At 47.2% G+C, this 25,557-nt stretch overlaps 1 protein-coding gene across 4 annotated transcripts in view; it reads right to left on the bottom strand.

The window, feature by feature from the left end:
* The window catches only part of PAQR5 (progestin and adipoQ receptor family member 5), an 81,610-nt gene that overhangs the window by 47,055 nt on the left and 8,998 nt on the right, over window positions 1-25,557 (bottom strand). For all 4 annotated transcript variants that reach the window (XM_037010059.2, XM_073212087.1, XM_037010056.2 and 1 more), the window contains exon 2: window positions 1,752-1,911. In XM_037010059.2, the coding sequence (XP_036865954.2) occupies window positions 1,752-1,802 (51 nt within the window). In that variant the 5' untranslated portion in view covers window positions 1,803-1,911. The remainder of the gene's footprint in view (window positions 1-1,751; window positions 1,912-25,557) is intronic.

The raw sequence follows: 25,557 nt of genomic DNA, 5'->3' as shown, positions 1-25,557 counted from the left end.
GATTCTACCCACCCTCAAAACCCATCTTAACGATCACCCCTCCAGGGAGCTCTCCCAGCTCTTTCCTCCTCCATGATCAAAGTCCGTCCTCTGAACCTATCTGCTCCTCTCTTAGGACATGCCCTACTTACTTTGCAACATTAGAGCTCAGGCACGTTTTAAAATCTCCTTGACCAACAATGAGCCTTGTCTTGCCTGAGGATTTCAGTCTCGGGAAAATTCACTATGGATTTGGAGAGATTAAGAAATGACAATGGAAGTTCTTGGGGTAAAGGGTTTATACCCTGCTTTATTCTCCCAGAGGTAGGTTGAGCTCTGGAATCACGTCTGCATCCAGCGGTCTGCAGGTCTGTAGTCCTCCTCCATCTCTGCCTCCATGTAGAGCCCTGGGCAGAGCTCTTTACATAGTGACTCAGTCAAGAATCACTTATTGCCTATGGGTGTGCAAGCATTAGCCTAGCAGTAGGCCAATTACATTACCGATTACTTTAGGGTCAGGTGAGGATCCTGGCCATAGGAACTTCCATTTCCCCACAATCCCCTTAAGGGCAAGACCCATATGTGATTATTCTGAGTCCTGCACAGATAACACCTTGTGTATAGCAGGCATCAATAATAATTTCATGAGTGAATGAATCAAAGAGTTCTTCTGTGTTCCCACTAAACCACAGCCGCTTGTGCTTTGTGGGTAGAATCAACTGGTGAAACACACAGGAGGAGACATATACGGCCGCCTGAGGATGGAGACAGGCTCTCTGTCTACAGAGTCCAGGGCATCCACCCTCATTTTTTATTTCTGTTACCTGCTGATTTCCTCATCTCTTCCTGCCAAAAAGCTCAGCATCGCTTCTGATTTTCCCTCAGCCTGTCTTGCTGGAATCACCCAGCTTTATGGCTTTTAGGCAGAGGGTTGGGCAGTTCCTCTCCTCTTAATCTTCCCCACATGACACAAGGTTGTTGAGGATTTATTTTTCTGGGGAAAGTCGTAAGTGCTTGGCAGTCAGCTGAGTGCAAAAGGGCTCTCCCCTCCATCTGTGACATCCTCCAGATGAAACTTCCCACCATGAAATAACACTTACTCTCTTCTGTCAGAAAGGAAGGAGATTTCACACCAGAACAGGGTGTCACGAAATGATGTTTTCTTTGCAAGGGAGAGAGGGGGGCACTGGCTTGCCACAGCTCACAAGCAGAATGGCCTCACCTAATGCTCATTAAAAATGCAGATTGTCAATGAGTACCAGGCGTTTCAGGATGGCTGCACATGCTTTCTCAGGCCCAGGAGTTCATTAAGGGTCGGGGCTAAGGCCGCCTCAACAGCTCCTCTCGTCACCACGCCTGGCCTGGGCCTCCTGCAAGTGAGGACAACAAAGCCACACCCCAGGTGACGTGGTCCCTGGCTGCGTCCAAATGCCTGTGGGAGGGTCCAGAAAGCAACTTCCACCCAGCCAGGTGCTGGGAGCTTCATCTCCTCGGCCAGAACCTGTAATCTCACTCAATAATGACTGCTTGGAATAAAATACAAATGTCACAGGGAAGGGTGATGACCTCACAGTTTCAGGATCACTTCCATTTCCAGTTTTGGGGTAGGTGGAGGAAACAGGAGGTTCTAACTCCCCAAAGGAGTCTGACAGAGCCTCCGTGAAGAGAAAGGCCTTTGCAGAACAGACTGGTTGAACACAGAGGAGTGGCTGTAACAGAGGCCATGCCCGTAGGTCAGCATGGAACTCAAGCTTTGGTGGAAAAGCACATACCTCGGGCATCTGGTCAATGCTGAACAACCTGGGGAGCTTCAGGCTCAGCATCTTGAAGTCGGGCAGGAACACCACGGGGTGACAGCTGCTGCCTCTCACCAGGCTCTAAGTTCTGACATGGCCTGGGATGCCTCTGGCCAGCCAGTGCCAGGCTGCTTCCCTGAAAGAGGACAATGCAGAGAGATCTGGTCAGTCTCAGCCTAAGTCCAGCTGGGTCCGGACTGTCAAAACTGTTTAGCTGTGGAACACACACTAGCTTGTGACGGCAAAATATTCAGGCTTCCTTAAAAGCAACAGCAAAAACTATCAGACTGCTGAGTCCTGTACTCCAAAAGTGCTGGAGGAAGATAATCAAATCACAATATGGGCAATCATAATTGTAGAGCTGGAAAGGGCCATGGAGGTCACCCAGCCCCTTCATGTGGCACATGAGGGTCAGGGGAGTGGAGTAAGTTCCTTAAGTTGGCACAGCTAGGGGCGGGCTGGCGCTGTTCACTCTCCACTTCACGGCGTGCCACCCCTGGGCAGGCAGTGTGATCCCAAGTCTGTGTCCACACTGTGGGCTGAAGAGGACTGAGAGCTGAGCTCCCGATCACCCCCAGAGAAGCAGTTCTTCCAGAAGGCTGACTGAGACCAAGCAAATTCAAGGCACCCGCTGGAGACAGAGTAAATTGGAGTAACAGGGTTGTTTAAATGCAGGCCTAAGACTGCTTCACAGCTTAGAGTAATGAGAACAGAGAAGCCCAAAGCCCTCAGGATAGGTCCAGGAAGTAAAAAATATATAAGCTGAGTTTAGCAAAAAAGAATTTTTATTTGAGCTAGGAATTTACCGTAAGCCCATGCCCCCTCTACTTCATTATCACTGGGCCAAAATTTGCCACCTCCTCAGCGCAGCCTCCCAGAGGGGTTCAGTCCCTGCCTCAAAAGGCCCAAAGACCTTCTGGTACCTCCCATGGCACCAACCATATCTCCCTGCAGACAAAGCTACCTTTCTAGGCCTCATCCCCCCTCTGCTGGGAAGACCTCCCGGGATGCTTGGGAAATCAGGCTGCACGCTAGCCTCATCCTGGGCCTTTTGCAAATGCTCATTTAATGCTGTTCGTGAAAGCAATGCTCCTCATCCTCTGCATTTGAAGTGTGTTTTTGTTCTTGTGGTTTGTTTATACTTTTGCTTATTATAGTTCTTTATGTTCTGTGAGCTAGGGAACTATGTAGCAAAAATACATTAATGTTTCATGGTCATAAGTTTGCTTCTTTCTTAAAAACACTGATGTGAGCATTATTCACAATAGTCAAAAGGTGGGAACAACCCAAGTGTCCATCAGCAGGCGAACAGGTAAACGAAGTGACAAATAAAATGTTGTCTGCACATACAATGGAATATTCTTCAACCTTAAAAAGGAATGACATCCTGATGCATGTTACAACATGGATGAACTTTGAAAACATGTTAAGTGAGAAAAGGTAGTCACAAAAGAACAGATACTATATGATTCCACTGGCAGAAGGTACCAGAATAGGCAAATTCACAGAGACAGAAAATAGAAGAGAGGGTATGGAAAGGGAGCAATGGGGAACAGCAGTTTAATGGGTACAAAGTTTCTGTCTGGTATGATGAGAACTTTCTAGAAACGAAGAGCGATGACAGTTGTACAACATGGTGAATATATTTAACGCCACTCACTTGCATCCTTGAAAAGGGTTAAATGATATACTTTATGTTGTGCATACTTTACCACAATAAAAGTTAAGTAATATTCCCAAATTACAGGGAATAAAGAAAATACTATTTCTTTTGAGAGGGCATCTCTCATATTTATTGATCAAATGGTTGTTAACAACAATAAAATTCTGTATAGGGGACTCAATGCACAATCATTAATCCACCCCAAGCCTAATTCTCATCAGTCTCCAATCTTCTGAAGCATAATGAACAAGTTCTTACATGGTGAACAAGTTCTTACATGGTGAACAGTACAAGGGCAGTCATCACAGAAACTTTCGGCTTTGATCATGCATCATGAACTATAAACAATCAGGTCAAATATGAATATTTGTTTGATTTTTATACTTCATTTATATGTGAATCCCACATTTCTCCCCCATTATTATTATTATTATTATTTTTTTTAATAAAATGCTGAAGTGGTAGGTAGATGCAAGATAAAGGTAGAAAACATAGTGAATAAGTTCTTACATGGTGAACAGTGCAAGGGCAGTCATATCACAGAAACTTTTGGTTTTGATCATGCATCATGAACTATAAACAGTCAAGTCAGATATGATTATTCATTTGATTAGAAAATACTATTTTTAAAGCACACATACATTTTACCCAGGTTAAAAAGTACAAGTTAATACTTTGCAAACAAACAACCCTGACGTGAGTGGGCCACGGCAGGCACACTCCGTTCTCGTGGTTTTCCAGGTCTGAATCACCGAGCCTCTTACACTCCCAGAAGCACCACCAATTCACCCTCTGGCACGACGTGAGGGGAACGTTCAGCACTGGGGGGAACGAAGCACAAAAGAAAAACCTCAAATAATGGGACCAAAGCTGTCTCTGCAGAACTGCCCACCTTCCTCCTCTGGTGCTCCCGGGAGTCAACTCAATGTCATGGGCGAGAGAGAGAAAAGAAATGGCGCCTCACTCTCACAGCACACACGGCTGAGCTAGGATGACCAGACTGCACACCAACAACGAGAGCTAATGAAAGTAGTACGTGCTCGTCCATCTGTCCGTCAGCCACTGCTCGCTACATTTTTATCATGTGCTGAATGGATAGCTGATTATTCACTGTGGGGATTAAACAGGCACAAAAATTGTGTAGGTTTGTGGCACACAGAACAGAGGGAAGTAGGCTTCCTCCGTACCATTCTGTTCCTTTGTTGCACAGGAAAAAAAGATGAATAAGAGTCACTGTCCCCAAAAATATATATAAATAAAGAGATGAGACGATATGCACCCGACTAACCAGTACAAGTTACCCCGAGAAGAGGAAGCCGGCCCGTTGTGTACCAAGCCTGTGCTGGTTACCCTGCCCGCCTGCCTCATCTCAGCCAACTCAGGGAGTGAGGCAGAGCCCTTAGGGCCTGGGGCTGGATTCAAGCCGCTGGGGTTCAAAGACGGGTTCACCATTTCCTGTGCAACCCTGAGCACGTCTCAGTTTCCCCATCTGTAAAATGGAAACAACAGCAGCATCTTCTTCAAAGGATTATTTTTATGATTAATAGAGAACCTATGTATTGGTCCTGCCATAAAGTGAGGGTCCCACCTACACTTTCTATCACTATTAATTTTCAGATAGGAAAATAAATTTTATATTTTGCAGGCAGGAAAACTGAGGTGTTGAAAAGTTAAGGGGGCTTGCCTGAAATCACACAGCTAGTAGGTGAAAGAGCTAGGATTTGATTTCTGGTTTCATAAAATCTCCTTTCAAGAAGAGAATTGACTTTGACTACAGGGATTAAGTCCTAGTGCGCAGCCCTAGGACTTAACTTCTCTTTGCTACTGAGAGAAGACAGAAAACACTGATGTTTACAATGATGCTTACAACCTGGATGCTAAACAAGGACCCTCTGTGTCCATCATCAGGTTGTGACAGACTCTGAGATGGGCCCGAACCTGACCTCGCTGCTTCGGGTGGTTTCTTGTGGCGCGTTTTCCTGTTAGGATGTCGCTATTTTGCATTGAAAATGTAAACCTTTACATTTGTCTGAACCGTGGAAGTACCCGGGGATGATCATGGGAAGTCACAAAGGATGGCTGATGATTCATCAATTGTGTCCATTGCTAATCGTCTCAGATATAAACGAACATAAAATGAATTCATGGGTCTTCTTAGTCTCTTTCCATCACAAGCCAAGCTCTTAATGTCACCAACAATGTAAAACCCAGCGTGTCACTTTCAGTCTGCAGCCTGGTTTGTTCGCTCTCTGTGCAGAAGTCTAGGAACAAGACTGAATGAAACAAAGGCTTTCGGAGAGTTCGAAATCAAAACACGATGGGAAGCTTTGCTCCTACTCCAAAAGTATATTGGTGTTCTATATAAGATTTCACTTAAAAGAGGGCTCCGCAGCTTAAAAATGTTTTAAAACAGCTAGAAAAGGGAAATGGGCTGTAACACACTCTTCAGGACCTACTGAGTTTCCCTGAAATAGCCCTAAAAAAGGACAAATCAAAACAAGAAAGCCACCATCAAGAACTTCCAGGCTAGTCCTCTCAGATTTAAGACCAACCAAAATTAATAAGGGGTGAAATTTGCCCCTGCCTACCTCAGCCCCCTCTCAGGCTGTTGCTCATCCATATTCCTGGAGGCCCCTCTGCCCATAAACTTCAGCCCATACTGCGTATCCCAGGCCTTGAAGGACGCGGCCAGCAAACCTCACAACTGAGTCTGTCTGCATATAAAGTGGCTGACTATCAGCTGGTAGGCTATTTTCCAAATGAGAAGGTGCAAAAAAAATGTATGACTTTTTTTGCGATAACTCCCAGGGATGCAAATGACCTGGTACACAGTCTCTTTATAACATTAATTGATTAATTTGGCTCACCATACCTATTTAGGATCCCTTGCTAGAGCCAACATACTAAGTTTAAAATATTGTTTATCCACTCATATTTCACACATGTAGGTGTATTCAAAATCTTCATATGTATTTTCAACTACAGTATCTTCATAACTACAGCCACTTTCTGGAGCCACTAATGCAGTTTAAGCGAAGAATATTCTTGTTTCCATTGAAATTATTTGAAATCTGTGCTTTTTGAAGCTGTGTTTAATGCTGTTGCTCAAAAAATGTTTCCCAAGTCACAAGTATTCATTTGCTATTATTACACTTTCTGCAACTTGCCTTCAAACATTTCACACAGCGGGAAAAGGAAAATGTTAGTTTTGACCCATATCCCTCGGGTGGTGGTTAATTAGCACTTGAAAGACTAAACATAACTCGCTCTCCAGAGGCCACAACTTTGGTTCAGTCGGGGTTATTTTTTTTATCAACACCAGAGGATTTGCTGACTACCAGTAGAAGCTGTGTCACTGGGGAAATTAGTGGAATTAGAGCTTGTGACTTGGTGGGAACTACTGCGCAGGCGCCCTCCCTCTCCTGAGCAGCAACAGCTGCGGGATGCCCCAGGGTGGCTGCCCCTCTGAATGAGTCCAGATGAGCCCTTTAGGGAGGATTCGGGAGGCTTGAAACCAAAAAGTTCAGCTGATGCATGAGACAACAGTCACATCAACCTCACATGAACTTTCAGGAAAGATGCACAGAAGAGTCCCTAAAAGGGCAGATTGCTGGGACTCCACGTGCCTACAGAACAGGTCATTGTACCACCTGTGTGCCTGCTGGCTAAAAATTACGTATGAGCATAGAACTCAGCCTGAGACCTGTTCTGCACTGCGCCACCTGGTGGTGAGGCTGGGGGGTTCCTCTGACCCTCACCTCTAAACACTGATAGCGCCCAAGGCTGTGTTTCAACCAACTCCAGACACTCTCAGCTGGAAGTTACACCACCATTTCGTGTTCCAGTAAGACAGAAAAAAAAAAATGCTACTAATTATAATCATGAGACATCACTGATTCGAAATGAATCTTGATTTCAGAGCTATTAAAATGTTTTTTTTTAAAAGCACATAGGAATTGATGAAAAACTGTAATTGTAAATGGCTGATTGGCTAAGTCATTTTGCAGTGGCTTACCACTCTGCTGTTTACAGGGGTCACTGAAGTCTCACAAGTAAAACCAGTACTTACAGCCTGGAGACCCTGTTCCTGGGAATAAATCTCAATCTTGACTGCATTTTTTTTTTACCTCTCTTTCTCTTTCAGTCTCTCTCTAAGTTGCCTGCATGTGTCAGGTGCCTTCTGAAAGAATCACAGGAAAGCATTGATGGGGAGAGATTCAGGGAACAGAGTCCTCCCCCAGACAGCCCAGAAAGCCGCTGATTATTCAAAAATAAAGGAATGGAAAGACCCTGAATATAAAAAACTCTGGATGGACCCAACTATAATGCCATTTCTTCTTTTCTGAAAAATTAGGTTAGAAAACAAAAAAACTCATAGCTGGGAATATACAGCAAAAACAAAGAATGCTGTTTGGTAGGAATTTTTCCCATGTTGCCTTTAGAATACTGGGAACATGAGATCAGGTAACCCCTGAAAGGTCATCTTGTCCAGGTTACCACTGGATGCATGAATTTCATTGATGGCATTTCAGACAAGAGGTCATACTTTTGACCCAAAGAAGCAATGTGAACAGAGGGAGTTACCAGTGTGAGAAACCAGTGGAGAGATTGAAGAGGCGGCTAGCATCACCTTTCTGCCCATGCTGTGGGGCAGTCCTGGGCTGGCAGGCATCAGAGTGGTCTGACCACTGACTGATCCCAGTAGGTCCCCAGCTTCCTGGTTGTAGCAGGAGCTACTGGCTAAAGAGCACCTGCTGACTAGGCTCAAGTCAAGCTGGCTGAGAACAGAGAGTGCAGGCACTGGCATCAGAGTCGCACAGATCCTCTCCCTCCTCTGGGGCTCCTGCCCAGATCTCCTTCACATTAAACAGATAATGGCACAGAGCACAGGAGACGACCAAGACAGAGTTCCATCCCATCTCTGTGCCAGAAGTGCCCCCCCCAGAGGATCACCAAAGGGTCCTCACCACCACAGAGGGCTGAACTTGTAGTGGGAAAATGGGAAAGGTGGGCAGAGTCTAGGAGCAGCCCCAAGCCTCCTTCAGACTCCTGTTTTACCTTAAAAACACACACAAAAATTAAAATTTTTGTGCATAAAGGATACTAAAATTTTTGTACATAAAGGATACTATCAAGAGAGTGGCAAGACAGCCCATAGAATACAAACCATGTATCTGATGAGATTAATACCCAGAATATATTAAGAACTCCTACAACTCAACAACAACCAAAACCCAATTCAAAAATGGGCCAAGGACTTCAATAGACTTTTCTCCAAGGATATATACAAATGGCCAAAAAGCACGGGAAAAGATGCTCTTCATCACTAGGCATTAGAGAAATGAAAATCAAAACCACAATGACACAGCACCTTACACTATTAGGATAACTATTATCAAAAAGAAAGAAAAAAAAAGAACAGGTGTTGATGAGGATGTGTATAAATTGGATACTTGTGTATTGCTGGTGGGATTATAAAATGGCACAACCAGTGTGGAAACCATTACGGTGGCTCTTCAAAGAGTTCACCATAGAATCACCACCTGATATATATATATATATACCCAAAGGGATGGAAAGCGGGGCCAGACCGATGCCTGTGCGCCCGTGTTCCGGCAGCATTATTCATAACAACCACAATGCAGAAACAACCCAAATGTCCGCCAGCAGGTGACGAGATGAACTAAATGTGATACATACATACAATAGAATATTATTCAACCTTCCAAAGAATGGAATTCTGATGCATATTATAACATGGATGAACCTTGAAAACACTATGTTAAGTGAAATAAGGCAGTCACAAGAGGACAAATACCGTCCGATTCCTCTGACAGGAGGTACTGAGAATAGGCAAATTCAGAGAGACAGAAAACAGAATAGAGGGTATGGGGAGGGAGGAATTAGAAGCAGCTGTTCAATGGGTACAAAGTTTCTGTTTGGGATGACGAAACTTTCTAGAAATGTACAGTGATGATGGTTGCACAACATTGTGGATTTATTTAACGTCACTGAATTATACACTTGAACATGATTAAAATGGTAAATTTTATGTTACACACTTTTTACCACAATAAAAAACACCTTAATAAAAGCACATGAATTTTATAGTCTGTCCTGTAACTTAGTTATGTTTGTATTAATATAAAAATTTATTTTCTCCAAATCTTCCAGAAAAATATAAACCATTATATAGAAACACTGTCTTAGTCCATTCAAGTTGATATGATAAAATACTGTAGACTGGGTGCCTTATAAATGACAAACTTGTATTTCTCACAGTCCAATATCAGGGCGCCAGCACGGTCAGGTTCCAGTGAAGGCTTCTGGGTCGCAGACTGCCCACTTCCCGCCCCGTCTCCCCATGGGGAAGAGGGGAGGGAACTCTCTGGGGCCTCTTTTGCAGGGGCACTCATCTCATTCATGAGGCCTCCAGGCCTCCTTTCCTTGGCCCCAGAGACCTCCAGTCAGTCCTGCCACCCAAGGCTGTGTCTGTCCCCGACTCCTCCCTCTCTACAGCTCTACTTGCTGGAACAGCTCCTCTCCCCTCCCTGCTGCCACTGAAACCTGAGACTTGCCTAGGTCTCTGTCACTAGACACACACTCCCCGCCTGTTGTCAACGACACCCGAAACATTTTTGCTGGAAGCCCCAGAGCCAGCACATGTGCGGGCATTCACACGGCACAGAGTGCCCAGAGCGCTCACACCTGGCCAGGCACCAAGGAGGCCGAGTTCTCCGTATCTCTGATCACCTCAAGGAGCTTCCAGTCTGGTAGGCAGGGAGTGTCCACATCCAGGGATAGGAAGTTCCAAGGAGTACAGATTGCTGAGAGGGGTTGCATATGGGGTGGGGTAAAGAAAATGAAAAAGATGGGCAGAGTGAGATGAAAGCATGTGGGAAGCAGAGACTGTTGGCTTCTAAAGTGTTTCAAAAACAAGTGGCATGAGAAAAGCAGTAACTGGCGTGATGCAGTAATGGTGGTCACCTGACTGTGCTCTTATGCTCTTGTAAAAGCCCATAGAATGTACAACACAAAGAGTGACTACTGGTTAACAATAATGTACCAATACGGGCTCATCAACTGTAGCCAGTGTACCACACTAATGGAAGACATTAACCCTAGGGGAAGCTGGTGGTAGGGAAGGGGGCATGGGGCCCTCTCTGTACCTTCTGCAAAATTTTTCTAAAAATTTAAAACTACTCTAAAAAAAAATAAATCTGTTAAGAGAGAGGCAAAGAAGAACTAGGCCAACATTTAAAAAAATCAAGGGACCTCACATAAAATAAAAACCTGGACCCCAGCTTCTCTTGACAAATTTGAGGACATACAGTCCTTTGTCAAATTGGCATGTGATGACCCCTGCTTCTCCAGGCTTGGGGTCAGCAGGGTCAGCGCTCTCAGTTCATGGCAGCACCTGGACCCCACGCTCCTGCCAGGCTGGCAGGGAGCCCTATGTAGGGCATCCTGGTGATAAAAGTCAGGTGATTGACAACAGGGAGAGCAGGGGGCTAAGAATGCCATCTCCCAGGGTCCAAGATACGGCAACGCCATGAAGGAAGGGAGCCAGACCAGCACAGTTTTTAGTGAAGTTGAGTTTGAGGCACACAAATTTGCAGTTTAATAATATGTGACCGCATCTAGTAGGAGGAGTCAAGGCTACAGGCAGAGAGAGGTGACTTTCACAGCACTTGCGGTCCCCCAAGGGAGAGGAGCACAGAGGACTCAAGGGGTAAGAAAAAGTCAAGTTCGTGGGCCTGATGGGGACACAGACAGATTCAGGGAAGGGGGAGCAGTGATATAAGAGTTTGCCCGGTAGGAAGAATTAATATTGTCAAAATGGCCATCCTGCCTAAAGCAATCTACAGATTCACAACCCTATCAAAATACCTACAGCATTCTTCAATGAACTAGAGCAAATAGCTCTAAAATTCATATGGAACCACAAAGGACCCGGAATAGCCAAAGCAATCCTGAGAAGGAAGAATAAAGAAGGGGGAATTACGCTCCCCAACTTCAAGCTCTGCTACAAAGCCACAGTAATCAAGACAATTTGGTACTGGCACAAGAACAGACCCACAGACCAGTGGAACAGACTAGAGAGCCCAAATATAAACCCAAGCATATATGGTCAATTAATATAGGATAAAGGAGCCATGGACATACAATGGGGAAATGACAGCCTCTTCAACAGCTGGTGTTGGCAAAACTGGACAGCTACATGCAAGAGAGTGAAACTGCATTATTGTCTAACCCCATACACAAAAGTAAACTCAAAATAGATCAAAGACCTGAATGTAAGTCATGAAACCATAAAACTCTTGGAAAAAAATATAGGCAAAAATCTCTTGGACATAAACATGAGCAACTTCTTCATGAACATATCTCCCCAGAAAAGGGAAACCAAAGCAAAAATGAACAAGTGGGACTATATCAAACTAAAAAGCTTCTGTACAGCAAAGGACACCATCAGTAGAACAAAAAGACATCCTACAGTATGGGAGAATATGTTCATAAATGACATATCTGATAAGTGGTTGACATCCAAATTATATAAAGAGATCATGCACCTCAAAAAACAAAAAGCAAATAAGCCAATTAAAAAATGTGCAGAATTGCTGAACAGACACTTCTCCAAAGAAGAAATTCAGATGGCCAACAGGCACATGAAAAGATGCTCCACATGGCTAATCATCAGAGAAATGCAAACTAAAACCACAATGAGATATCACCTCACACCAGTTAGGATGGCCAACATCCAAAAGACAAACAACAACAAATGTTGGTGAGGATGTGGAGAAAGGGGAACCCTGCTACACTGCTGGTGGGAATGTAAATTAGTTCAACCATTGTGGAAAACAGTATGGAGGCTCCTCAAAAACTCAAAATAGAAACACTATTTGACCCAGGAATTCCACTCCTAGGAATTTACCCTAAGAATGCAGCAGCCCAGTTTGAAAAAGACAGATGCACCCCTATGTTTATCGCAGCACTATTTACAATAGCCAAGAAATGGAAACAATCTAAGTGTCCATCAGCAGATGAATGGATAAAGCAGATGTGGTACATATACACAATGGAATATTGTTCAGCTATTAGAAGAAAACAAATCCTACCATTTTGCAACAACATGGATAGAGCTAGAGGGTATTATGCTCAGTGAAATAAGCCAGGCAGAGAAAAGACAAGTATCAAATGATTTCACTCATCTGTGGAGTATAAGAACAAAGCAAAAACTGAAGGAACAAAATAGCAGCAGAATCACAGAACCCAAGAATGGACTAACAGTTACCAAAGGGAAAGGGACTGGAGAGGATGGGTGGGAAGGGAGGGATGAGGGGGGAAAAGGGGCATTACGATTAGCACACATAATGTAGGGGTGGGGAGACACAGGAAAGGCAATATACACCAAGAAGACAAGTAACGATTCTGTAGCATCTTACTATGCTGATGGACCAGTGACCGCAATGGTGTATGTGGTGGGGACTTGATAATAGTGGGCCTCTAGTAACCATAATGTTGTGCAAGTAATTGTACATTAATGATACAAAAAAAAAAAAGGAGTTTGCCCAGGACATTGGGTTCCCTGGCAGGGCAAGGCAGGAATTGTGGTGAAAGGAAGGGGTGAGCTGGGCTTATGGAGGATGGAGGGTGGGGCAGGTGTTGTGGAACCAGCCAGGTGAGAGGCAGGGAGGCAGGGAGTGCCCCTGGTAGGCAGGGTGCTTGTCCGATACGCTTGGGTCTCCCTGTGCCCTCCCTCTTTCCCCTGGGGCTGGGAGCAGAAACGGAGGGTGGAGGGGAATATATGCAATCATTTACTCACCCATTCAGCACAGCTTTACTGAATGCCTGCTACGTGGCCAAGGCTATGGTGGGATGTGGGATGGAGAAACAGACAGGACCGATCCGTCCCTCAGAGCTCACATTCTAGTGCAGGAGGTTAGAGTGAACAACTGACACAAAACACACCTGGTGGCACAACAGTAGCTAGAAACAGACACTTCACGGGGAACACAGAGGCAGGGCATCACACTAGGGAGGCAGGAAAGACCCGGAAGAAATGAAGCTTGAGCGAGTCTTGAAGAACACACGGGAGTATAGCAGCCACGGAAGATGCGGGCATTCTACGTGGATGTGCAGCGGGGGCCACAACATGGAGAACAACAGTTGAAGAGTTCAGGGAGCTGGCCTTTGTTCAGCAGGGAGGTGACAGGGTATGGAGTGGCAGTGGCCAAGGGGGAGCCTGGCGAATTGTCCACTGAAGATTCTGCGCATTCCAGCTGAATGCTGTGGGAGAGTGCATGAGGGGGTGGGGAGTCAGGACTGGAGGTCTCAGGGGTGGTGATGGGAGAGAGGCTGGTGACTAGGTAGGGTAAAAGGGATTGCGAGTTGTGGATGCAGGATAGTGTCAAATCTTGCTTCTATCACTTACTGTGTGCCATTGCCCAGATCTCCTGATCTCTCCCATTTGCAATTTCTTATCAGCTAAATGAGGATAATAAATCTATCAATGCCTCTTGTGAGAATGCAAAACCATGGTATCTACCCGATAGCAAGCACTCAATAAATGGGGGCTACTGTCACCATTGCATCCTAAACCATCTCAGTTCTACATAAATGCATTCTAATGTTCCTTCTGCCCTGGGTTTATAATTTTGCTTGAGAACAGACTGTTTCCCCTTCGGCTCTGACCCACCTCTCGGGCTGGAGCTGAGGCTAATGGGCACTCCACCTGCCAGGAGGGTTGCCATGGTGACTTCCGGGCTTGGCTCTAGGACTCAACAAGTGACCCAAACCTTTCTTTTGTTCAGCTATTTCAGCTATTCCAGGTATTTATCACTAGGCAATTATAGCACACTTGGAACCTGTTGAATGATATTCTTTAGCACATTGCAGAGAAAAATTGGAGGCAATCCAAATTTCTGGCAGTAGATTGCTGGCTGGGTAAGTTATGGTACATCCATGTAAAATCACACTGTGCAGCTATTAAAAATGTTACAGATCTGTGGTGACTGACAGGAAATGGTACCATGACATGTTGTTAAATGAAAAAGGTGGGTTATGGAACAGCATACATCTTGTAACACCATCTATATAAATGGTGCTACATTTAACTGCTTATATTTATGGACAGAAAAATATTTGGAAGGACATTCCCCAAAGTGTTCACAGTGGTTCTGTCTAGATGGCAGTGGTTGGCTCTAGGGATTTGCTTTAATCTCTTCCTTCTACTTTCTGTAACAGTAGAGTTTGCCCACAATAATACGCAATGTGCATTATTACAATAATGTATAATATATATATATATATATATACATTTTTTTTTTTTTAACCAAAGCAACAATGCTATTAAAAGAAAATGAAGGAGTCCTCCAACACTTGGCCAGTCTTGGAGAAATCAGCTATGTGAGTCAACCTAAGTTTGCAAATGTTGGCATGTCCTCCTAGGCCCACCTGAGAAGCTTGTCTCTGAGCCTTCCTCCACGTGCCCTTGTTCTGCCTGGCAACCCAGGGGCACTGGCTTTGAAGTCCTCCATTCACGGTAACTGGGGCCCAGATCCTAAAGCCAAATAGCTCACACATTTTTGGAAAAGCCACCCCATTTCCCCAAGCCGAAGGCCCACAGGGGCCGGCTCCCTCCCGTATGCCCATGGTGGTGGTCAGCTGAGCAGCTGCGCTTTGCACAGGTTGCTTGGATGGTCATCAATCAACAGACCCATGTGAGCACAGTCCGTGTGCCAGGCACGGTGCCAGCCCTGGAGATACATGCAGATCGAGGCAGACGTAGTCTTGCCCCGCAAGTGTCCTGGTCTAGTGGATGCAGGCCTCCAGGAAGGGCTTGGAAATCCGAGTAACTCCTCGTGGCTCCCGCGAGGCTCTGCCCTCCTGACTCACGGTCCACAACTCCACGGCAAAACTGTGGAGTCTCCTCTGGAAGGCCCCAGAAGCCTGGCTTCTCAGCATATCCTCAAGCCCCAGGCTCCCCTCCCACCAGTCTCGCCATATGCCCACTCCCCATTATTCATCTCTGCTCTTGAACACCCCAGGGGCTTTTGCACCTCCATGCCTTTGCACCTGCGGTTTACTCGGGGTAAGATACCTCTTCCTCCACTTTTTCTTCTTGTTGAAATTCTACCCATTCGCCAAGGTTAAACTCAAGTATCACTTGCCAGGATCTCTATCATCCCATTTGCAAACTTCACAGTGAAATACTAGTGCCTTGGTTCCCCTCAGGTCAAAACTGGCCAAGTCCATCTGGTTCACTGCTGCCTCTGAGTGTTACTGTTGAATGAAGCGGGTTTGCTGAATGACTTCTGCTGCTCACTGAACGCTGAACCCTAGGGGCAGGGCCTAGCACATTTGTCTAGAACCTTCCACCCAGTGGTTGCCATGCTCTATTCATGAATCCTGCACTTCAGTGCCAAAATGCTGTATTTTCCTTGGTCCAAAATATTTCTCAGAATTTTTAAGATGTGAAATTGCTAACTGGCTATAAAAAAAATGTATGAGGCAATTGAAGAAACCTAAATACTGGATATTTTATGGTAATGAGAAATGATCAATTCTCAAGATGCAATAAGAGTATGCTATACTATGGTTATGTTTTTTACAGGCCCTTTTGATTGAGAGATGTATACTGAAGTGACTACAGATGAAACGATATGACATCTGGATCAGCCTCAATAGAATCCAGTTGGGAGCAGGGGTGGTGGGCAAGGGTAGAGACTGGAGGCCATGCATTAATCATCGCTGAGGCCAGGCATGTAAGTTCATTATGCTAATCTCTCAATTTTTGGCTATGTTTTAAAAAAGAGACAATCACAACACCAAAAATAAAATTCTGAAATGTGAAATACCTCTTGAGCCCTTCTTGGATGTTGCGTGGTAGCAGAGAAAGCAACTCTGTTGCAAGAATAATTACTACTCTGTTCACAGACTTTTCTAACATGTGGAATATCAACAAGACAGTTTTGAAACTGATACAGGAAACATTGCATCAGAATCTCCATCTAAACAAGACAAAACTGAAGAACTTAAGGACAAACCGGAAATGCTTTAGAAACAAAAGCTATGGCTCCTTGTAAATAAGACTGTCATCCCTGAAAAAAAGCCAAAGGGCCTAGTCAGTGGAAAATATTTGAAGATATCTCACAAATATATCTTCTCACCACTCCCCAGCTAGGGAAGAGTCAGGGAATTTTTTTTTTCTAGAAAACGTTTCAGAAAATACATCCTTGTGACATAATGATACAGTCAATGTGTTTTGATTTTAAGGGATCAAAGTTTCATCGTCAATTTTTCATTACTACATTTTGTGTTTCTGAAGTGTGTAGATTTTAACGTTTTGAATACTTCATTTTTGTGTATCTGCCAATAGAGACCAGACTATAATGTCAATTTTTATAAATTTACATTTACTTGATGTTATAAAATGCTATATACATTTTCATATTTTAAATTATTAAATGTCTGCTTCTAATGATTTAAATTTTCAAATACCTTCTCCTAAAATGCAAGTGTTTATTCAGTATTATGCGACACACAGAGTAAGATGGCACTGGCTGTTCAACTCCAGTGTAACTATTTCCACCCATTTTCAGGGCTGGACAGGTGGGCGCTGGGCAAATAGCCCAGAGGGCCTCAACTCTGGATGTCAGAACCACACCAGGGAGCTTGGAAACCTCCTGATGCCTGGGCCTACCGCTCAGTTAAGGTCAGGGAGGGAGGGGGGTGCCAGGTGACTGTAAAGCACAGCCAGAGTGGAGACGGCTGAGACTCCAGTCCCAGATGAGAGCAGAGCCCACTCAGGGCTGGTCTGCCGCTGAGCCCTGCACAATGGGGACCAGGGTGCCTCCACTCCCTGGCCTCCAGGGGGTTGCAGGAGGCAGGTCCTTGCCCCCAGGTTAGGAGTGGGTGAAGCCCCTGCCAGGTTAATGGGCAGGGAATAACAAGCCCTGATGCTTGGGGTCCCCTTCACCCCAACAATGAAATGTCAGGCTGCTGGGGAAGGCACAATCTTGTCTCCACCCACCTCCTAAACTTCCAATGTCATATGAAACTTCCAGGCTGAGATAAGGCTGTCAGCCTGTGAGAGAGCCCAGACAGGAAGATCAGGGAGGGAGACCCAGAGAAGATGGGGTGCAGAGTGCCTTTCCACATCCTGGGGAAGCAGGGCTGGCAACCTGGAGGAGGAAGCCATGCAGTCCTGGGGCAGACCCAAGGCACCCCCACAAGAGCCACTGGGAGGCTTTAGCTCAGGCCACAGGGGCACCAACCGCCTCCAATAAGCAAGGCCCATGTCAAGGGCACCGAGCTCCCCATCTGGAAAATGCCCAGGTGGGGTCTGGGGAGCTGACCTTAAGGAGGGGCAGAGACAGAGGCCTGGAAAACCTCTCTGGCAATAAGTCCCAACCTCAGCTGGGTGCCCAAATGACCAGGGGGCTCTCTGATAACACAGAGTGGGTAAGGTGGGCCCATCTCAGGCTTTCTGAGAGGTGGGGGGGTGGGGGGGGCAGCCTGGAAATCAGCCCGGTCACAAACTCCAGATGTGGTGCCCATGCTTGGCCCAGTCCTGGGACAACCGCCTTGAGCTTCTGCGATTGTTCACGTCACAGGGCCTAGAATCCACTCGGGAGAGGAGACGCTCAGAATCCGAAGTGAGCGGGTGCACAACGACCTGGGCCCGGCACGGGCGGGCGGAGGTGAGGAGCAGGTGCCGGGAGGGGAGAGGGGCAGGAGGGGACAGTCTCTATTCAATTCCGCGCTCCTCAGTGTGTACGTGTTGACACTCTGGCCCTTGCTGAGGGGCTATGAGAAGTCATGGCTGCCCTCAAAGAGAATCCCTTCTTTCTGAGGAGACAGACATACTTAGCAAGGAAACTGCAGGGGATCAACAGGTGGGAAGAAAACAGCTTCTCTAGGGGGCTGCCTGCCCCCTGGACACGCCCACTCAGGTGTTCCACAGGTGCCATGAAGGCCACACAGCCTCTGCTGATCCATTATCTGACCACCAAATCATGTCAAGCTGCCCTCTCTGCTGCAAGACGCCCTCACCCTCACTCCTTGTCTGCCTGGAAAATCCCACCTCACCCTGCAGCGCCCAACCCCACGGGAGCACTCAGAAAAAATCTGCTAATGGCCTGGAGGAGTTCAGAGAAGGGACCCACCCAGAGCAAGGAAGTCGAGCAGTCAGGGAAGGCTCCTGGAGGAGGTGGCTCTCAGAGTGGAACCCCAAAGAGAAGGAGAGCTTGCTTTGGCAAAGAGGAAGGAATGGTGGCCCTCAGGGAGAGAAGCAGGAAAGCAAAGACCTAGGGCAGGGACGTGGGCTGGCATACTGGTGCTGAACTCACAGAAACAAGAGGTGGGAGGATGGCTTGGTGAGGCAGGAGGCACAGCAAGCAGGCTGAGATGGGGTCCCTGGGTGCACCCCGCTCCAGGCCAGCTCAGACTGCCCTCCCTCCTCCCCAGATGACTTGCATTCATGAGAAGCTTTCCTTGGCAATCATTAACTCTGAGCTTCACACACCAGGGCTGGGGAGAATTGTTAACCAATCAAACGGGTGGGTGAACCATTTCCCCTGATTATTACCCAAAGAACACAGTGCACAGGTGAGGAGGAAATGGTCGGGGCAGCCAAGGAATCAGGGAGGTGTAAACTGGCAGAAGGAAGAAGTCACACGGACAGGGCGGGGGGCCTGGCAGGTGGTGCCCAAACCCTCAGCTGAGACTAGAGGACATCAGGGGTTGGCAAAGGACACAGGCCCAGGTGGGAAAGGGTGTGACTTACAAGCGGCCAATCAGGAGCCTCCATGACGCAGTTACCCCCATGCGCGATGTGTGGCTGGCCCGGGGTCCGGGCAACCTGACTGAGTCCTCAAGTCTCTCTAGGCCTCCCTTTCCTCTTCTGTACAATGGGGATGACGCTGATTTGAAATCCCATTTCTTGAGCACTTTCTGTTCTGAGCCCCTTATGGGCATTTTACATTCCACTGAGTTTTCACAATATGCCCCAGTGTGGGGCCTTTTATATTCCCCAGAGGGACTACCTTTTATATTGACAAGGACTGTGCATAAGGGCTTGGGGCACAGTGGGTATTCAGTCAGGCACCTGCCATTACGACACTGTCATGAAAGAAGACGTTTCTTCGGCCTGCCACCGGCTACAGGGAAACCACAAGATGGATCCTCCATCCTCCTCGCAAGGGTAGTATTTTTCCTGCTAACCCAATGTCATAAACAACACATTTCACAATATTTGAATGCAGCGGTGGATTCAGAGCCCCAGTGGCTGAAATGTGACACAGGTCATTATTCTAGCATTAATTAGCACAGGCTTTTTTAAAGGGCTGAGGCAAACGCAGTGGAGACTAGGAATAAGGAATTTTCCTATGTCAGCCCCCAGCAGCGAGCAGCCAGAGCTGGGGAAGGAGTAAACAGTGACGGAGAGAAGCTGGAAATGCCTTCCTTGAGCCTTCACCGCCAGACCACCCCTGAGGCTCCAGGCTGGACTTGGCGTGCCTGCCCGAGGTCGGCCCAGAACCCGGGAGCCCGAGAGGGCGCAGCAGAGACAGCAGCCTAGAATCAGCAAGCAGGCCGCGGTGGTGGTGGCAGCTGGGGGGGACAGGGGGCAGTTCTGACTGCCTCTGTCCCTGTGTCTTGTCATCCCTTCCTGCCCCACAAAGCCCCATCAGCCGCTGGTTATTGGGGAAAAGGATTCACTTTGCCTCTACAGGAATGCTGAGCTTCTGTATGAAACGTGAGAAGGAAAAAATCATTTCCATGCTTAAAACACCTCTCCCAAGCACGTCTCCACAGCGTCGCACAGAGCGCAGCAGCAAGCACGGCTGATGTGGAAACACGCTTGGAGGCAGGTCTCTGTGCTTCTTGGTCCAGAGACGTCAGGCTGGGCTGGCATCTGTGTCAGGAGGTAGACAAGTGATCACCTCAACAATGTGAATCAAGGGCCGTCCCTCAGACTGCGAAGCTGGGGATTTCACCATTACAGATTCATTTCTTTGGTCCTTCAGGAGGGCTTAAGGGACATTCCCCTATATTGGGGAGAGGAGAGGTGTCGTGGAGATTAGTTGAAATTATTAAAGGAAATTTTCTTCTTCTCAGTTTTCACACAGAGGCCCAGATTTTCCTCCCTGAGCAAAGCAAATTTATTTCAACAATAACTGGCATCAGCTGGTACTTCAGGGGATAAGTCAGAGAAGGAGAGGAGTCGAGGGGCAGAGAACCCAGCTATGTCAGGGCCCAGAATAAACAGTTTGTGGGAGGTAGCACTGGGCAAGCAGCTCAAAGCCCTGTTTCAAGGGTGACTGAGCTGTCTGTGGGAGGCCCAGGTGACTCTGCCACATGACCTTCCTGTGCCTCAGTTTCCTCATCCCAGTGTGAGAAAATGGGGATGGCGATACCTGCCCCGCACCAGCAGGTGCTCGGTGACGGATGCTGAAGGCCACCTGGTCTGACCAGGGCCGTGACAGCCTTTGGCTGACCCAGAGCAGGAGCCACGGACCCCCCAGAGGCCCAGGTTGGCTCCATCCTCCTCACACCAGTAGGACCCCAGCACGGAAACTGGGAGCCCGAACAAAGCCATCTTTAATGGAACAAGGCCCGCCTTAGCAGCCAAGGTGCTCTGCCTTTGAACCAAATTGGAGGCCTTGGGACAAGGAGGGGTGCTCACAGAACATCCGGGCAGGTGGGCAAGGCCCAGCCAGAGACTGTGTCTCTGCCCCGCCCGGCCCGCCCCAAAGAGCCTGACCACCGGAATCACGTCTCAGCCTCCTCTGCCGCCCTGCAGGCCCCTCAGGAAGCCCTGGGCATGGCACCTCAAAGGCACACGGGTGCTTCCAGCAGAGAGGCCAGGTGTGGGCCCAGGGCCCAGACGCGTCAGGGGGCTCGCTCCTGGGTAAGCCCGGCAGCCCCCAGCCTTGTTAAGGGCATTCCAGCAGCTGGGCAAGTGCTGGACTCAGGGGAGCCGTGCCTGGGAGGCCCATGAAGACAGAACCAAGCCCGCCCAGGAGGGAGAGGGGCCGGGCGGTGGGGCCAGTCACGTCGCCTTCCTCCACGTCCTTCCCCAGCCTCAGGGAGAAGCCCCGTTTCATCCTTTCCACACAATTTCCTTTTTCAGTCACTTACAATTTTGTTTTTCAGCCATGGGTCAGGTTCTAGAGGGGAGGCCCACCGAAACCACCCAAGAAATACACTACAATGTCTCATACCTCAGAAATTGCCACGTCCCCCTTGCACCCTTCCGGAAGCCGCTCCCGTCACAAGGACCCTGATCTGGGGAAACACTCGTCTCCTGCCCGAAGGATACATCAGGAGGCAATGAAACCCCACTGGGAATTTTCAGAGCCTCACAGTCCCTCACAGAAATGCAAGGTCACTGTGCCCATCCCCAGGCACCCAGCAGGTCCCCAGGGCTCACCTGCCCGCAGAGAGGGTGCAACGCGCACAGCGCCCCGCTGCTGACAGAGCCTGCAGGGACCATGCGGCCTCCTGTCCCTTCCCATCCTCATGGCCCACCCATCATCCTCAGGGTAGCCTGGAGACCTGAGGCCCAACCTCACCCTGGGGACAGCTGGCCCGTGGAATGCCAGAAATGGGGGTACCTCCTCACTGGACCTCCTTTCCCCTTCTTTCCCTTTTGCCACATTTTCCAGACTGTCTGCTTGAGCTCCTCCTCTTTCAAGAAGGCTTCTCGGCCAACCACAGCCCGGCTGGCCTCCCTTTCCTCTGCACTGGCCACTGGGGCTACACAGCACGCCAGGGAATCGTTCCGTGGTGTCTCTGCCGGGGAGACAAAGCAAACGCAACAGACTTCTAAGACCCACAGCACCCAGCCTGGTCCGGAGTTCCTAAGAATCAGATAAGCACCCGATGCCTGTGAGATTATCCCCCCATAAATTTCACTCTCAAAAACAACTCTCTAGGCAACAATAAAAGAAAAATTGCAAGGCAGCTGGTGTACCCGCCAGGTGGGTACATGCACTTGTGAACTCGGGTGGACCGGCCTTCAGCACACAGGGCTGGGATCTAGGCTGACATCATTAGAACAGGCAAGTCCTCCAGCCCCCTGGATAAGACACTGTGTGATGTGCGTGGGCCTGGGCCCCCCGCTCCCACCACTGCCAGCTGTTCCCCCACTGTTGCTCTAGTCCCCATGTTTGAAGACTTGTGGGTCCTCAAGAATTCTTTTCTCAATCCAAATGCCACTGGCAGGCCAGGACCAGCTGACAGCTATGGGCGTCTGATCCTGCAGGGGGAGGCTCTGGGGTGGGGGGCTCCTCAGGGGATGCAGGAAGCACCAAGATGGTAAAGGCTCACTTGAGACAGAGGGGAGACACCTCTCGTGTCACAGGCAGATGGGAGAGGGGAGGTGCAGGTGCCAGGGGCTGGTAGATGGTCAAGTTTGTCCAGGATGGGGTGGTGTTAAGGTGATATCAAAAAGGTAAGGGGCAAGGGGGTTTACTGTTCTAACAAGAATTGGTTGGACCTGACGCAATGCTGGACACGTCACTGTTTAGGTCCGTCATCATAAGCAGCTTCACAGCCCCATCCTGAACCCCCAGAGGGAATTAACACAAAGTCAAATTAGTCCTGGAAATTAAAAAACTGTTTTCAATAGGGGAGAGCCTAGTAACCATAATATTCTTCATGTAAGTGTAGATTAAAGATAAGAAAAAAAAAAAAAGAAAGAAAGAAAAGGGGGATTACTCCCTGATAGGATAAAACTACCTGTAAATCAACGATTAATGCATGCTTTAAATATCCTTAATTTTGATCACTTAAAGGGTGTCAGATGATCCGCTATGGAGGTACACTTTTCTGATAATATTCCTTTCTCTTAAAAAAAAAGCAGTTCCTGGGTGGTGACCTCCAATGAGTTCTACACAATGGTATAAAGGGCATATCAAAGTGTGGGCAAAGGGTCTGTTTGTGTTTATACAGAGGATCAAAGCCTAATTTGGCTACCCAGAAAATGAACTAAGATACAATATGAAGAACTTCCAACATCAGCACTCTCTGGAAGAGTCATACCAGAAGATGATCATCAAAAAACCTCAACAAAGATCCGGGCGATGCTGCAGGTGTAGCTGCATTCATCCCACCAGTTCTTGGACTTGCCATTGGAATGAAGAAGGAGATATCTAAGCTGGCCTGTGCAGACAGTAAAACAACAAATTTGACTGGATCTATACTGTTGGAACTCAACCAAGAATTAGGAGAAGTGCAAGTTGTAGCGCTCCAAAATCTTACAACTACAGACTATCTACTGTTAAAAGAACATATGGGATGTGAACAGTTCCCAGGAATGGGTTGTTTTAATTTGTCTGATTTCTCTCAGACTGTTCAAGTACAGTTGGACAATATCCATTATACCATAGACAAATTTTCACAAATGCCTAGGGTGCCTAACTGGTTTTCTTGGCTTCACTGGAGATGGCTGGTAATTATAGATCTGCTTTGGTTATGTAACTGTATTCCTATTATGTTAATGTGTGTGCACACTTTAATTAGTAGTTTAAAACCTATGCATGCTTAAGTTACTCTACAAGAAGATATGTCAAAGAAATAATCAATCCTCCCATGTTTTCTTCCGTCTGCTACCTCTATAGCTTTTCTTCTTCCTTCCTAATTACAACCCTTAAATAGAATTCGTGCCTCATATCGAATTCACCGAGTATCATAATTCCTCCAAGTGGTAAAGATACCTCAAGACAAATGCTGGGCATAGAAGCCACAGGGCATAAATCTGCAAAGAAGTAAAAAAGCTAACCTTTTCAAACAATATGGCTTCTCTCTCACTTACCAACTTTACATTTCCCTGTATGGCCCCGGAAGATGACTGGTTAGCCAGAGATGGGTAAGATCCCTCAAGGGAGGAACAACCTAAGACAGGCACAGTCGCAGGGGGGCCATCAGATGAGAAATTGGGGATCAACAGAGGTGAGGCTTAGAACCTCACCCCCCTGTTTTGAGAGAAATCTTCTGCATCCGTGGATGTTTTATTGCCCTTGTCTAGCTTGGATTAGCACATAGTCTACAGGCACACACCTGATCATCTACATTTGCTCTCTTACAGCACTAAACTATGTTTTCTACCTTTATCTTGCATCTACCTATCACTTCAGCATTTTATTAAAAAATAATAATAATAATAATAATAATAATAAAGGGAGAAATGTGGGATCAACATATAAATCAACTATAAAAAGCAAACAAATATTCATATTTGACCTGATTGTTTATAGTTCATAATGCGTGATGAAAACCGAAAGTTTTTGTGACGACTGCCCTTGTACCGTTCACCAGGTAAGAACTTGTTCGTTATGCTTCAGAAGATTGGAGACTGACGAGAATTAGGCTTGGGGTGGATTAATGACTGTGCATTGAGCATTGACTCCCCTATACAGAATTTTATTGTTGTTAACAACCATTTGATCAATAAATATGAGAGACGCCCTCTCAAAAAAATAAAGAGAGAAAAAAATAAAATAAAATAGGGAAAAAAAAAACTGTTTTCACAAAGTTTCCACAGGACCAACCCTTCACCTTTGACCTTATCGCCCTCTCCTTCCCCATGTATGGTCAGATTAACCTCCACATTGTATATATACTGATCCTTGCCCCCTCCACCCCTGCACTCCCCACAGCCTCCCAGTCTGCGTCCCTGCCATTCCCTCCATGAGGCTGTGCCTCACCTCCAGGCCACCTCCTCCAGGAAGCCTGCCTTGAGAGCTGGCTTATTTAACCACAAGGTGACAGTTTTGGAGCCTCACTGGGACCTGTAGTTTATAGACTGTCCCTGTCCAAGGGTCCCTGTTGTTCAGTTGTACCTTTAATTTATTGCAGGTGACCAAGTAACACACAGAGAAGCTGATGCCATTGAAAGAAGAACTTATTACTTACATTTCCCAAGAGAAGGGGGCCCACTGTACCATGCGGGGCCACCAGGGAAGCACTAGACCTTGGTCAGAAGACAGAAACAGGAGCACGGGGAAGGCCTGCGTCACAGGCTTTCCTGGGGATTCCACGGGAAAGGCAGGTTCCCAGGGCGAGGCAAACAGCATAGGATCGGCTAGTTTGGACAGTCCCGGTAGGCTTTGGGGC

The sequence above is a fragment of the Manis javanica genome, chromosome 8 (assembly GCF_040802235.1).
Source record: "Manis javanica isolate MJ-LG chromosome 8, MJ_LKY, whole genome shotgun sequence".
In the NCBI taxonomy this organism is placed as follows: domain Eukaryota; kingdom Metazoa; phylum Chordata; class Mammalia; order Pholidota; family Manidae; genus Manis; species Manis javanica.
The sequence above is the reverse complement of the archived record's forward strand: the minus strand, read 5'-3'. Positions and strand labels throughout refer to the sequence as shown.